Source organism: Brassica oleracea, chromosome C2 (assembly GCF_000695525.1).
Source record: "Brassica oleracea var. oleracea cultivar TO1000 chromosome C2, BOL, whole genome shotgun sequence".
NCBI classification, from domain to species: Eukaryota; Viridiplantae; Streptophyta; class Magnoliopsida; order Brassicales; family Brassicaceae; genus Brassica; species Brassica oleracea.
The window spans coordinates 4,068,301-4,084,143 of record NC_027749.1 but is presented as its reverse complement, the minus strand read 5'-3'; the positions used below and the strand labels follow the sequence as shown (position 1 = coordinate 4,084,143).

Genomic DNA, 15,843 nt, shown 5'->3' with positions numbered 1-15,843 from the left:
CACGTAAGAATCATCAATTAATAACCGAGCTTCAATTCACACAAGAACTTCCATCTATTCATTCCAGGGCACAATCTAATTCAATACACACAAGAATCACAATCTATGTAATATCAGAACATAATCACAATCTATTCATTTAAGAACACAATCCAATCACAATCACATTTCAACACTTTCAATCTATCTAATAGATCAAAGATAAACGGTTTACCTGTTTTGCAATTGGAACTTCTCGGTAAGTGTAGTTCTCTGCTTAGACCTTGCAAGCATGTCTCCTGATCCCTACATCTCAACGCACAAAGATGAAAACACAATCGAAATTAATCATGAGACATAAACAAACACATGACACAGAATCATGAGACATAGCTTTACCTTTCTATTCGACCAATCATCAACACTCCCCGTTTTGATTCCGCCGAGGAGAGCCACGGAGAGAGCCGTCTTTGCTTTTCTTCGTCGACGAGACGTCGAGGAGAGCCACCGCGAGATCATAAGGCACTTGAGGCGGAGTCGTCGAGGAGTTGTCCATCAGAGCCACCGCGAGATCAAAAGAGAAGATGACTGAGTCGTCAAGGAGCCGTCGAGGAGACCCATTGCGAGATCAAAAGACGCGGAGTCCTCGAGGAGCCATCGAGGAGAGCTAAAGAGACGCGGAGCCGTCGAGGAGAGCTAGAGAGACGCGGAGCCGTCGAGGAGAGCTAAAGAGACGCGGAGCCGTCGAGGAGAGCTAGAGAGACGCGGAGCCGTCGAGGAGAGCTAAAGAGACGCGGAGCCGTCAAAGAGAGCCACCGAGAGATCAAAACCACACATGCAGAGTCGTCGATGAGCCGTCGAGGATCACCCCCGAGATATCAAAAGCGGAGAGGCGGAGTCGTCAAGGAGAGATAGAGAGACGCGGAGCTGTCGAGGAGAGCAAGAGTGACGAACGATCCACCGACGGAGACGCCGAGGAGAGCCATCGATCGAAACACATGCGGAGTCGCCGAGGAAAGCCCGAGAGACAAGGCGTCGTGGAAGAGAGGGAGAGAGATGAGACGCCGTTTGATTCTTTCTCGAGAAAGAAAGAGAAGAACGCGCAAAGGGCACGTGTCCCACTAGACTCGGCTCTTCATGACCCCTAATAAGACGCGCTTCTTCACATTAATATTAATTTTCTTTTTTGTTAAATCCTAATAATACTAAAAACCTCCCTTAAGACACTCCGTTAATTGTGGTCTAAAACTGAAAATAAGAAGAATCAAGAACCAACAAACATATAATATATAAAAAGAACACTGATGATATGGATAGAGTATAAAGATTATGTATCTTCTATAAATTAGCTTTATGTTATGTCCGGTTTAGTCAGGGCCGGCTCAAACGTTTTACTGGGCAAACTTAAAAAAAAAAACTGACCCTTAACATATTAAACTGTAATGTTGATATTGACTCATTTTATTTTTTGATATCAGAGTTTATACCATTAACTATTCATGGGATAACCCCCTTTCGAAATCTCAAGAGGTTTCCATCGAATTCGGATTATCCGTATTAAATGGATCAAACAAACAAATGAAATTGAGAAAGTATGTACATACATTTTATATTCTATATTAATTTATATTTACATTTATAAAGAAAAAGAGAAATATGGGTGGATTCCTTTATATTAAGATATTTCACTTGTATCTTTATACATTACAATAACCATAATGGCTAATATGGTAGAAAGAAAACGAAAAATAACAAATTTTCTCAATACCAAAAACAAAATCATTAATCTGTGTTTACTGATTATTTATGCACATGTCTTCTCTTATATTAATTGATAATCTAATATGCCTGTGTAATCATCTTACTTTATGCAAGAATCAAAGAACCAAACAAAAAGAATCAATTATTGTCTTCCAAGATCAAGTGTAGTGAGAAAGGGTTAGTAAACAAAAGAATAAGAATCAATTACATAAAATAGTACTGTTTAAGCCAATTTTCAATTGAAGATGCACATGCGCAATATTCCATTGCAACGAACACAAGAGAAAGAGATAGCTCGCCCTTATAGCAATCCCATTATTGTACCGGAACAGTCATACATTTTTGAAGAATCAACTATTCTGTATGTTGAACTTGTATGTCACTGAAAATATGAGCAACTTTGAGAAGAGAAAGAAAAAGTTTGATAAATATAATCACGACTAAAAGAACTTACTTTACGGGTAACTATTTTTAATATCAATTTTAATATTTTACTAGATTTTGACCCGTGCGCTTTGAAAGCGCGGAATATTTTTCGTTGAAAAATTTATTAATCCATCTATTTGTTCACTAATATGTTTAGGCATGTGCGTTCAATTTTCAGTTCGACTGTAATTTTTTATTTTTTTTGGTTTTCGGTTTTGGTTGTGATTTTATTTTTTTCGAATTAAAAAATATAGAGACCGTACGATTATTTGTAAATTCAGGTTTGGTTTCGGATTAATTAGTTTAGCTCTCAGTTTTACTGGGATAAAAATATTAAAAACTCGATAAAGTTTCGACTTTAATTTGGTGCTAGTTTGGTGCCTATTTTTTGGATAATATGGTTAAAAATCACATTTTTGTTTTTTTAGAACAAAATCGGCTAAATTTAAATATTTAACATATAATATTCTTGTTATTTCGTTGTATTGAGAAATCCGTATCTTACATAGTAATATTTCTTATCTTTTATAAATCTATTTATATTGAAGTTGATTTTAATAATGAAAATAAATTATATTGAAAACTCTTACAATATATAATAACTTCCCGAAAACTATCAAGATTTTTTATTTTAAAATTAAAATCTATAATACAAAATAAGAACCATTTTTAAAATTATTTCATAAAAATAACCATTTTTAATAAGAACAAAATTATCCATGTTTATGTTAACGAATATAAGAAAGTAAAAACTGAGCTATAAAGCCTATATGATCAAAAATTACATGAAGGGTTACTGATAAATTGGGCTTGCAAATCAACGAACAACTTTTGTTTTCTATAACCCAACCCAAAACAAGTTTAAGTATTCTAAAACCGACAAAAGAGAATGCTAGGTTTTAGGAGAAACTTGGGAGAAAGTTGGGGGATCTTCTCTTTATTATCGATTATCTCTATCTTTTAAGATTAGTATTCAGAAAATTCAGTTACCATGTCAAACATAATATATTCTCTGCGTGGTCATCAGGTTAATTTAGTTAAATCGGAAAATTTTGTTTCTATATATTATCTTTTGAATTTATTGTATGTAGCAATTACGAAAATGGATGTTATAAAGAATATTCTTGGAATTTGTTTGATTTGAATCAGAAAATCTATGAGTTTCTATTTATTATGTTTTATATTTATATTTATATACCAAATTTGGTAAATATAAATATTTATTTATTTAAATATTATTGGCTCTTTAAAAGGTCAATAACATTAAAAACCAATGATTTAGTAATATGCTAACCCTATACTATAATAGTATAATTAATATTATTGAAAGATAATATTTAATATATTTCGGCAACTTCATATAAGAAAATTTTAAATAAGACATAGGCATTATAATAAACTCCAATATATTTGGTATAACTTTTTGAACAACGGAGTTTTGATGGTGTTAATAGGGTTTGAATAGAGTTAGAGTTTGAATAGAGTTTTAGGGTATAGGGTTAGAACACAAACGAATATGGATGGGTTAGTAAACATAAACAAAATGAGCTTAAAAACGATGGATAGATTGTTTAAATTATTGTGCTGTTTTGTTTAGTTGGACATAAACATGCTACTTTCTAATTTGCTGGGATTTTAATTTCCAAAAATCATTAAAAACAATTGAACAAGGTAATGTAAATTTTTATAATTAATTAGAAAAGTAAAAGACATAATCCTAAGAAAGATTCTGTTTTAATAGTATAGATTAGTTAATTATAATTTGTTGAATATTTGTATAGATCATCGTAAATAACATTTTGTTTCTGTAAAGTTAGATTTGTAAATTTTGTATTTATTAATTTTGTTTTATTAAAAAGCAATGTATGTGAAAGTCCCATTAGTCTAGTGGTTTGATTGAAGGTTCATTAATGCTTCTAGACTATGAGGTTAGAGGTTCAAACCCCAGAAAACGTAAATTATGCAGATTATGGAGAAAAATGGTTACAAGAGTTTTTCGGCATGGTGCAGGGTGTATCATCGAACATAGATCTCGTAGGGCGGCCCGGAGTGATGTGGTCAGACGTACATTTTCATATGATAGTAAAATTGTCGGTTGTAGAATCGTCTATATACTATTTATCATCGTTGTAATATCATAATTAATCGGACGGTAAACAAAAAAACCAACGATTAACTTACTAAAATTTATGGACCCCTCTTGACGTGGGCCCTAGGGCAAGTGCACTTGTGGCACTTGGTGATGAGCAGGCACTGGGTTTAGTGGAACCACAACGTTTGGTAAAGCGCCCGCCGATAAAATACTGACGCTGCTTGCTTCAATTTTACGCCCATTCTATTTTAGAACATTTCCAATCTGTTGCGATTCTTATCTTTGTAATATCATTTAGAAGTAAAATTACTCTAATTAATTTCTATTTTTTTCTCTAGTTATAAAAGAAGAAATAACATTTTTTTTTCACTCTATATATAAAAATTGTTATTTTAGAAGAATATATTATAGTATAACTCATTTCTATTACATAATTTCACTATTTTTTTTTAAAAAAAATAACAAAATATATTAGAGATAGTCTTAGTCGCATTAATGTGACTATGTGGAAACAACATCCTTATCCAATCATTAATTTTATTATTAAAGTTTAATGATTAACATGCTTTGAACGTACAGATACATTTTCTTCCGAATAAAAAGTTAGAAACTACATAGAACTTAAAGAACTTTGAACCACTGGCTCGCTGGATCACACGAAGCATCCTTGGTCAAACACTTGCAAGGGTTAGCGACAATGCTGTTGTCACGTTCATCCACATCAAGACATAGCAACAAGCCATTACTTGTCTTAAACGACAAATGCATCTTAGTAGCTGAAATTTGTCCCAACTTAGAGCACTTACTGCCAACTCCAAGCTTCACCTTTTGTCCAGCGACATCTGGAGTTTCGACGCACATTTTATTGACCCAGAGAATACCTTCCTTGGGATTGAAGGTGGATGACTCTGATTGAGTGCATAGTTCAAGTCGAAGTGTGGGTACATTGCCTGAGTGGTTATTGGTGACACATAGGCCAGTATGTGGGTGCAAAATAAGTTTTTTCTCTTGTAAACCGGGTCCTGCATATATATATATATGTTAAACATTTTTGTATAGTTTTATATCTTATTGAAAAAAAAAAGAATCTCACCTCTAAATGGATGTTGAATTCCGGAGAGTTTCTGCAAGTAAGTAGAGTTTCTGACGTTTTTCCAAGTAGCATCCAAAACGCCATAAGTCTCGACCATATGTTTTGTACCGGTTCTCAAATAATAATCTCCGGTTAATGCCCAAACCGCCCAATCCAAATCCTTCTCAGCGGCCCAAGCCACCAAACAATTCATATACCGGTTTCCGCTGACGTCAACGCCTCTCTCGTCAGTCCCAAACTCACTCAAAATCAAAGGAAAGCCTCTGTCGAGCAAGAATCCTCCATTATGATTGACTTCCCCGATGATTTTGGCGCAAATATCGTTGGAGTTGTGTTTTACCCACGCGCCTCCCTCGTGGGAGAAGCTGTACCAATGCTGCTCGAAGACGAGTTTATCGGTGAAGCTGACGTTGAAGAAGCGGTCACGGAGGAAAGAGAGGTTTGTGTCAAAGTCTATGCCGGAGAGGATGACTAATACTTCAGGGTTTGCGGCGTGCACTGCTTCTGCTCCTTTTGGCATGAACCTTCACGTAAACCAGTATAACTGTTTATTTAATATGCATGCATGCACTTATTTTCTTTTATACGTGAAAATTTTGACAATGAAGGTGAACCCTAGTTCACACATATATAACTTTGAGTTTTCAAACTAAAAAGTGAATTAATTTATAGCCAAAAATAAATAAAACTTTAAAACAATAATACAAATGAAAGAAAAAAGTTAATACAAAAGGTGGTGAATCCAAACATTTTCACGTAAATGCGTGTGGACATATATTAATATATATATATATATATATATATATATTTAGTAATAATCATGAAGATATACGCAATAAAAGGTGATTTTAAATAATTTTTCGTGTTGCAAGTGCTTGGTTATATTTGAAAAAAATACACATTATTTGGTAATGATTTGAAATGCGTACCTGAACCAGAGGTCAGGGTAATCTCTAGTACCACGTGGCTCGTTCCTAAGGCTCATGCCAATGACATTAGTAACATTGCGGAAAAGAGTAGCCATCTTGCCCAAGCCCTTGGCCCAAATGACGGGATCAAAGTTAGGGTAGCCGAAGAAAGCGTCGAGGTCGTTGTCGCTGCAACACCAGCCTGGATGTGTCAAGTGGTTGTCTAGTATCACCATCAATCCGTTTTGTCCAAGGTTCGATACAACTTCCTGGTTACAGAATAAAATCAACACAAACATATTTATATCGATTAAAATAAGTACATTTCTTTCGTTTGGTCAATTTTGGTTAGTTTTTGTTATTGGATTGAGTAGCTAGACCAATGCTAGCTATAGCATTAAAATGTTACCTGGAATGCATTGAATATGGGAAGATTAAGGATTTTGGGATTGTGTGTTTGAATCCCAAGAACATCATCAAACAAGTTCAAGCTTTCAAAAGACTGTTTGACCGTTATTTTAAGAGCCAGTGTGTCATTAGTCATCAAATCAAGAGGCCAAGTGAGCCTAACGCAGTTAAATCCCATCGAGACAATATTTTTGGAAATGGAGTCTAATGGCTGTTTGCTTAGCCCTTCAGCCACAGCGGGCTGGAGATGAGCGAGCCAGTTCACGCAGGCTAGCTTCACCCTTAGGCCTTTCTCGTCTACGATCCATCGAGTTTTTGTGGAGAGCGGAAAGCTTGTGGATGGAGTTGGAATCCAAGTAATTAATAATAAGAAGATACACAAATAGATAGATCTCGCCATTTTGTTTTTTTTGTGTTTCTTTGTTTTTGATTATGTTATTTTGAATTTGAATCGCAACTTATATTGCAAAGAAGTTGGTTTAGTTCCTGGTTGTTGGCAGATTATAAGTGTTTATGGTTAGAGGTTATTTTTTTTTCCAACCAAAGATAACAATTGAAGATAAAACAATAGCATTAACTGTCAGAAAAAAACAGCAATGGACGGATCATGATGTGAACAGATTCTGAGCTGTAAATTTTCTTTTAAAATTTAGACTCTAGTATAGTACATTATTTGAACAATATAACAGAAAAAATTTGTTTCTGTACTTACCTTATTATATAAAAGGAAAAGGAAATAACCATATATTTTGATCTTGCGTGTTATACTTGATCTTTTTTTTTTTAAATTCATCTTTTTGTCTGTTATAACAAAAAGGTAAAAACGAATTTAACATAATACTGGTTAACAAAAAACTTTAACATAATACTACAATTATATTACTGTGTATGGGATAAAAGTCATGTTGAAATTGAGATCAAAATATATCAAACCGTGTTACAAATCATAGTTCTCTCAAATGTATATAATATAGGTGTAGATATGCATATATCATTCATTATATCTATTTCATTAAAACAGGAACATGTCCAATTGATAAAATGTGTCCAACTATATTTAAATACTAACCACCTTCTATTTTTTCTTTAACAAAAACGGTTACGCAAATGATGTAGTGCATGAGATAACGAACGGTTATAATAATATGTTATATCTCTATGTTACGTTGTTTTAACGGTTACATAAATGTGTCAATAGATTATTATAATATATTATATTTCCCTAGACAGTAACCACATTATATTTTTACAATGTTATGTTGTTTTAAACGGTTACGTGAATGGTGTAGTGCGGTATTATATTTCATCAATACAATATTACACATAATGACTATGACACAAGTGTATAGTTATACAACATCACAACTTTAATAGTTAAAAAAATTTACCACAAATTCAATATAATTAACAAAAATATGAAAATTAAATTTCTAAAAAATATAACGGGTCAAAATCTAGTATAATTTTAAACTTTTTTTAAACTATTCGTTGTATTAAGATGCATAATGTGATTAAGATACTGATGAAAAGCAGTGTTTCAGTCCCCAATGTGGAAAATCAAGCTGCGGTGTCTTGTATCTCCTTGTTTCTTCTTCCTTCTGTTGAAGGAGAACCAGTCTAAGAATGCACCTACTGGTGCAAGTAAAGCCGCACCAACTGCTGCACCCATCTTCCCTAACCGGATAGTTTCTTCTTCCGGGTCAACACAAGCATCCATAGGCCGACCACACAAACCCTCGTTATTAGCAAAGTTCTCCGGTCCAATACTCATTGTTGTTTCGTTGAAACGTGGGATAGGACCGGTCAGTTGATTGTCTGCCACTGAAAACTTGTAGAGCCGCGGAAGTGACGCTAGCTCGGGAGGAAGTTGACCGGTGAACTGGTTATGCTGGAGCATAAGAATGTTCAGGAACTTAATATTTGATAAACTGGCTGGGATTTCACCGGAGAATCGATTGTAAGAGAGGTCGAGAGTTGTGAGAAATGGAACCAAAGAGGCCATGTTGGATGGCAAAGCTCCATAGAAGTTGTTTCTAGAAAGATCCAGATCTACCAAACCAGTACAGTACATAATCCCAGAAGGGAATTCTCCTTCGAGACCAAAACCAGAAAGCTTAATGCTCAGAACCCTATTCTCATCATCATGCCAGCAAGTCACACCACTGAAGTTGCAGATGTAACCTGAAGTCGTGTTGCCAAATACCCAACTCGTTAAATATCGGTTTGGATCCTTGACTTGAGAATATATGTCCCTCAAGCAATATACGTCGGCCTCGTTCGCGCATGTGAAGCTAGACACTAGTAAGAACCAGAGACAAGTTGGGATTATGGTCATAAGACATTATTTTGTGGTTGGGATTTTCAGCAGTAATGGCAAGTGGAAATTGTTAGAGTAGCCAAAAGCTTGAACAAGGGGAACTATAAAGTCTCTTGTCGTGTAAAGGGGGTTGAAGGAGGATACCTGAGTGAGAATATTCAGAAACAAAGACAAAGATTTAGCAGCTTGTCCCATGGGTTTGAATATTCAACTGTGGAAAGTTACCCATGGTGTCCATTTCGGAAAAGTAGCGTGTAAAACATGGGAAGTTTAGTTAGCGACGTCCAGGTTATGGGATGAGTTTTGGGAGCAAAAATCACTTACCAAACTCTCATTAATTTAGGTAAAGTACTTTAGGACAGTATTATGGGTAAAATTTGTAACTATACCCAAAAAAAAGTTTGTAACTATGACATGGATCAAGCTATATCAATAAGCCAAGGAATATTAATCATAAAGATCTACTTGTGGTAACTGAGTGAAGGCTTAGTAGAAGAATCTTCAGGTTTGAATATTCTTGGCTTTCGTTCTTTGCCAAACTGATTAGTTGTCTAGACGGAGTACTCATAATCTTAGGTGAACCCACATAAGAAAAGTAATATAAAGAAAACTCCTGTTTACAGGCTCATCACAGTGGACATCTCACCGGAATCCGCGCTGCTCGAAGAGTGCCTCGAATCAACCATCTTTTGTTTGCCGATAACACCATGTTCTTCCTCAAGACGGATGAGGAAAGCTGCGACACACTCATGCACATTCTCCGAAGTTATGAGCAAGCTTGGGGGCAGATGATAAATGTCAACAAATCTTCCATCACCTTCTCGACTAGAACGCCTCAGGAGACACATTCTCGTGTCAAATCTTGCATTGGGATTGTCAAAGAAGACGGTGTTGGAAAGTATCTCGGACTTCCGGAACATTTTGGCCAGAGGAAGAAAGATCTTTTCACCTCCATTGTCGATCGGATCCAAGTCAAAGCCAATAGTTGGTCGTCGCGGATGCTTTCCCCTGCAGGCAAGCTGGTGATGCTTAAGTCTGTCTTATCTGCTATTCCTACTCATGCTAGCACCTGCTTCGAACTCCCGAAGAGCCTATGTAAGCGAATCCAATCGGCACTCACTAGATTCTGGTGGGACTCAGCGGATAAGAAGAAAATTTGTTGGATAGCTTGGAGCAAAATTACATTGCCAAAACTCATGGGAGGCCTTGGTATTAGAGATATTCAGCTCTTTAATATCGCTTTACTGGCCAAGCAAGCCTGGCGGTTAGTCTCAGCACCTGACTGTCTACTCTCTCGGGTTCTATTGGGTAAGTATTGCCAAAACAGGAGTTTTCTCAACGTACCTCCTACTCCGTCATCGTCTCACGGGTGGAGAAGTGTCCTTTTGGGACGCGACCTTCTGGTAACCAACGTGGGGAAAGTTATTGGAGATGGAAACTCAACCAGAGTGTGCCAGGATCGCTGGATCTTAAATGAATGTATTGGACGCCCATTTGGACCACCGAATGAGAGGGATCAAGATCTTATGGTTGCTGACTTATTAACAAGAGGTTCCAACGAGTGGAATGTTCCTAAAGTTAAATCCTTGTTCCCACTCATCTCGAAGGAAATTCTCAGCATCTCCCCGAGCACATTAGGAGCTAACGATGCCTTCGCCTGGATGCCTACTGTTGGACCCAATTTTGGTCAATACAATAATGGGCTGTGATCAAAGTTACGGGCCGAAAGGAACCAAAGCCCGTAGCGAGCAATCGAGCCCATAGCAAATAGTCGAGCTCGAGGAGGAGGAGTCGAGGTCGCGGAGATCGTGGAACAAGAGACGGAAATATCGGAGCAGTTACAAAGATCCCGAAGTTGACACACTATAAAGAAAGAAGAAGGGACGTGAAGAAGAAAAAGTTGAAAACCCTAGAGAGAGCTACACAATAACATCGACCTTGTTTTCCTCCCGACCTTAGATTCATTCTTTACGGATCTCATTTGTATCATTCGATCTAGTTCAACTCATTGTATTCGATCTTATTCATAAATAAAGTTCATTTTTGCCTACTGAAAACTGTTTAACATCGTTGTGTTCTAAAGATATCGTTGCCTACATCATTCGTCTTCGCCTTCTTCGGGGGGGCGGTCACGCCCCTCCAAACCTGTTGGGCTACTCGACTTAACACGAGCAACAGACTTTTCACCCTCGAGGTCCTTGGCCTCTTGGGTTGAAGCCCGCGGAAGTCGAGTCTCCTCACGAAGAACTTCTGTGAGCGCTTCACTCACGTCTCCAGATCGAATGCGTTCCGCATTAGCACTACCAGTTCGAGTTTGCACCCTATCGGAATCGTGGGGGTTTGATCTTCTCGAAGCCATGTTCCGTTGACAAGCAAAAAACAAAATTAAACGACACACTATGATAAGTCTCAGAACAAAGCAAAGCTATATAAGGATCAAGGCCTCGTCGTATCTCAACGACCCAAACAAAGAAAATCTCGAAGGATGAAGAAACAAAGATATTCAGAAACATTATGCTTATCCTTTAAGAATATCCAAGATACCACGATCAGAGATCGCAAAAAACAAAAGACATTAAAAAAAAAAAAAAAAAAATTAACTAGAAGCAGAATCATCGGGGACAAACGATCCCCCGATTTGATCCGCCGAATCATCTGAGACTTAAGGAAGATCAAGCTCGGAGATCGACCAATCCGACATGGCGGCTGAAGCGACGAGATCCTCACAGTCTCCTTACATCTCCTTTAAACGAGCAAGCTCTACGTCCACAGTCAGGCCCCCATCCTTGAGCTCGTTCAGAAGATCGATGTTGGCGATCACTTCTTGCAGCTGGATCTCAGCGGACACTTCCTTCTTCTTGCTCGTCTATTTATCCTTCAAGGACTCAAGGATTTCCTGGTACCGGGTCGCAATAGCACGACGAGCAATACGGGAAGCGCGTCGAATGTCCCAATCTCTCTCGACCTCAAGCACCGCGATTCTTGCCTTTTGAGCAACCATTTGGGTCATAAGAGCCTCGTTCTCCAGGTGAATTCTCCTCCAATCTTCAGTCAAAGCCTCGATCTTTTCAGAATCCTTCTTCCCTTCTCGCTTGGTGGCTTCGAGCTCCTTCGAAAGCCTCTTGATCTCGGAACCGATGCTCTCGATCTCTTTGTCGTTCCGAGAAGCCATGACGTGACCTTCCATCACCACAATGTATTCGATAAAAGCTTCCATCACCTGAGAAAAAGTCGAAATAAGCGAGTGAATACCTCGAAGCAAGTTGTCAAGGAAAATAAGGCAAGAGACGAACCCTAGAGCTCGCCACCGCAACCTTGGCGTAGGCTTCCTTCTCGACTGAGGAAGCAAGAGATGGGAGACGGCAACCCGCAGACCTCATACGACCAGCGAGGGAAATTAGGTCACTTTGGGCCGCAAACAAAGAACTATCTCCCTCAGGAACAAACCTAGGACGAGATGAACTGGGCAAGGCACCCTCTGACGATCGGTGTCGTTTGCTAGTCGCCGCAACGGTCTCGTCTTCCAAGCCATGGCTCAACGAGACAGGATGCCGCCTTTCTCCCGAAACATCTTCATTGTCAGAGTTGTTAATCGAGATCAAGGGATATTTTCCAGAAGATCGGCCCCTCAACGTAGGCCCGGAAGTGCGGAACGACGACCTCCTAACAAGCTGTCTAGTTAATCGATCTGAAGACTGGGTCTGAACGGAAGGAGTCGCTATGACTTCCTGGGAGTGTTTGGCCTCATCCTCAGAACCCCCAACCAAAGGAGCCCTTTGGTCCCCTTCGGCATAGCAAAAACAGCTCGAATCCGAGCTTGGTCAAACCTTGACCAGTTCGAACGATCTCTGATCATGAATCTCGTCTGACATCGAGGAGCTTCCAGAAGGAGCTGAATCGATCGAAGAAAAACGAAAAGTTGAGTCACCAATTCCCCAAAGAGAAAAATCGACACATAGATAAAAGAAAACTAACCAATATTCTCGGTCCAACGCCGAGGAAGCCGAGAGAAGTCGAATTCACCCATGGATGTTCAATCCATCTTGAAAACAAAAAACTGTTTGCGCCACTTCTCGTCGCGATAAGGGATGTCCTCGATGACGTGGCGACCTGGGCGCAGAGACACGAGGAAGGTACCAGGGTTCTGCTGGTTCCGCTTCCCCAGAACGAGCTGTCGGAACTCACTAAGGCCAAAAGAAAGTCCTTCCTCCCTAACCCTAACCAAGAAGGCGATAAGATACCTAAGAAAGTTTGGGAGGATCTGAGTAAGCGATAACCCAAGCTCTGCCAGAATCTCAAGTATTGGCTCAGGGATCAGGAAGATAAGACCACAAGAGTGAAAGAAAGAAAGATAGGCTCCGTAGTAGCCTTCTCGCACGGTTTCGGAAGTATCGTGCGTACCGGTCAAATCAAGAACGACGGATCGATTGACCTCGTACGCCTTGTAAAGATCCTCGAGATCATCGGCTTTAGTAGTCAGACGAGGGAAATTGAACGACGAAGACATCTCAAGCTCGACGAACAGAGAATTTCAGAGCAAAGGAAAGAGACAAGAAAGAGGAAACGAAATCGAGGCAAAAAAAGAAGATCATATACGTATATATAAGCCACCTTAATGGCTCTATCATCGCTTTCAAGAAAAACAGTGATGACCTAGTCTACGCCCTAGCGGCGGCTAAGATAGCCGTTACCGATTAAAATAATAATAAAAAAAAGCTCTAACAAACGGCTTTTTCGAGAGCCATCATTAAATCGAATCCGAGCGATATCGGTTACCAAGCGACGAGACCCGGGTTAAATGATAACCGCCTCTCTTCTTTTCGATCAAATTAAAAGAGGCTGGGGGACAAATGTTGGACCCAATTTCGGTCAATAAGATAATGGGCCGCGATCAAAGTTACGGGCCGGAAGGAACCAAAGCCCGTAGCGAACAATCGAGCCCATAGCAAATAGTCGAGCTCGAGGAGGAGTCGTCGAGGTCGCGAAGATCGTGGAACAAGAGACGGAAATCTCGGAGCAGTTACGAAGATCCCGAAGTTGACACACTATAAAGGAAGAAGAAGGGACGTGAAGAAGAAAAGTTGAAAACCCTAGAGAGAGCTACACAATAACATCGACCTTGTTTTCCTCCCGACTTTAGATTCTTTCTTTACGGATCTCATTTGTATCATTCGATCTAGTTCAACTCATTGTATTCGGTCTTATTCATAAATAATGTCCATTTTTGCCTACTGGAAACTGTTTAACATCGTTGTGTTCTAAAGATATCGTTGCCTACATCATTTGTCTTCCCTAGATCAAACCCCGATCACTAAATACTTAGTGTAGATTGTAGGTTCTACACCTGCCAATGATGGAGTCTATTCAACTAAGTCAGGGTATTTCATAGCGATGAAGAACAGAGCAGCTCTCGGCAATGAAATGGATTCCTCACTCGAGTTGGAATGGACGAAGAAGGTCTGGGGATCACCCTGCCTCCCAAAGATCAAACTCTTTATGTGGAAATTGGTTCAAGGTGCTCTGGCCCTAGGAGCTAACTTGGAAAAACGAGGTTGTGGGCCTGTTCTCTGCCCGAGATGTGGAGAAAAAGAAACTGTTGAGCACCTCATACTTCATTGCAGGTTTGTTAGAGAAGTCTGGATGGAAGCTCCATTTCTTTGTATGGTTGCGTTCGACCAGTTCACATCATTAAAGGAAGCTTTGGCTGCCGGAATTAAACTGCATTGTATCCCTCCAAGCAGAGTAACGTCACCTGTTTTTCTATGGATCTGCTGGAGCCTATGAACAGCGAGAAATAAAATAATCTTCGAGAACAAGGCTCTTACACCTTCTGAAGTTATCCACACTGCCATTAGAAGTGCTAGGGAATGGAATCTGGCACAACCCATGCTAACAAGCACAACCACAAGCACAGATTCATACACTCGCTCTGCAGTACCCGCCCACATCAGGAGCCATGATTGTGTCTCGATCTTTACAGATGCAGCTTGGCGTCCTACCGACGGAGTTACAGGTTGTGGATGGATTCTCAAGGACCCGATACTGAACGCTACTCAGCATGGTTCTAGATGCTTCGACTACACCCCATCGGCCCTGGTAGGGGAAGGTTTAGCAGTTCGTTTGGCCCTCTCCCACGCATTGTCTTCTGGTTTCTCCAAAGTCTGTGTGTTCTCAGACTGTCAGGTGCTCATCAGAGCACTTTCTTCGAAGTCACCACCGGTAGAACTCTACAGAATCGCCCGGGACATCGATATCCTATCCTCCTTGTTGCTTTCTCCACATGATGACTTTCTTGTGGTCTTTAAGTTAATCTAAGTGTTTGGTGTTCAAAAAAAAAAAAGAAAACTCCAAAAACATCTGACAAGAAAAAGAACCACGTGTTCATCTCCATGTTCATGGTTTTCATCTTCACTACGTCACTTTCTTCCTCCTGACTGCAGGACGCATCAATTGTCTGAGACCACCGACAAAACAAAAGACTAGCAATACTTTTTAACAAGCTGTGTTTGTGCTGTATAAAGTTGGAGCCATAGCGCTACGCATTTATGATTATGTTGAAATGCCTTAGCTAGATGTTATATTGTTTCTGAATAGATGTACAAGTAGAGAAGCGTATATGGTCTCTGGTTTCTGTTCATATATTCACACATTTATGGTGATTCAGGTTTTGTACTAATACCTACTACTCTCATTCATTTATGGTGATACAACAATGAATTGAAGCTTATATCTCGGAGATGTATTCATAGGCTTTGCAACTGTTTATAACTAATTGAAGCTTATGCTATATCTCTGATTTGACAAAAATTTTATTTATTTCCTGTCCTTTGCTCACCTCAAAATTGAAGATTCAAGAATA

The 15,843-nt window shown here is 39.0% G+C and overlaps 2 protein-coding genes across 2 annotated transcripts; both read right to left on the bottom strand.

Annotated features, from left to right (window-relative positions):
* Positions 1 to 4,879: 4,879 nt before the first annotated feature.
* Positions 4,880 to 7,067, bottom strand: LOC106326544. The gene is made up of 4 exons (XM_013764497.1): positions 6,669 to 7,067; positions 6,281 to 6,528; positions 5,460 to 5,875; positions 4,880 to 5,280 (listed from the first exon to the last, which is right to left on the bottom strand). The coding sequence occupies exons 1-4, from the start codon at positions 7,065 to 7,067 to the stop codon at positions 4,880 to 4,882; spliced, it is 1,464 nt and encodes a 487-aa protein (XP_013619951.1).
* Positions 7,068 to 8,204: 1,137 nt separating this feature from the next.
* On the bottom strand, positions 8,205 to 9,002 carry LOC106323202 (probably inactive leucine-rich repeat receptor-like protein kinase At5g48380). Its single transcript, XM_013761355.1, has one exon. It carries the CDS (start codon positions 9,000 to 9,002, stop codon positions 8,205 to 8,207), a length of 798 nt encoding a protein of 265 aa, XP_013616809.1.
* Positions 9,003 to 15,843: the final 6,841 nt, after the last annotated feature.

What these genes read in the sequence shown, in the direction of transcription:
- LOC106326544 (XM_013764497.1), bottom strand. Translation starts at nt 7,067, where the DNA reads ATGGCGAGATCTATCTATTTGTGTATCTTCTTATTATTAATTACTTGG. An exon ending in TACCCTGACCTCTGGTTCAG is followed by an intron (nt 5,876 to 6,280) that starts GTACGCATTTCA and finishes GTTTACGTGAAG; the next exon opens with GTTCATGCCAAAAGGAGCAG. An exon ending in AGATTATTATTTGAGAACCG is followed by an intron (nt 5,281 to 5,459) that starts GTACAAAACATA and finishes ATATATATGCAG; the next exon opens with GACCCGGTTTACAAGAGAAA.
- LOC106323202 (XM_013761355.1), bottom strand. Translation starts at nt 9,002, where the DNA reads ATGACCATAATCCCAACTTGTCTCTGGTTCTTACTAGTGTCTAGCTTC.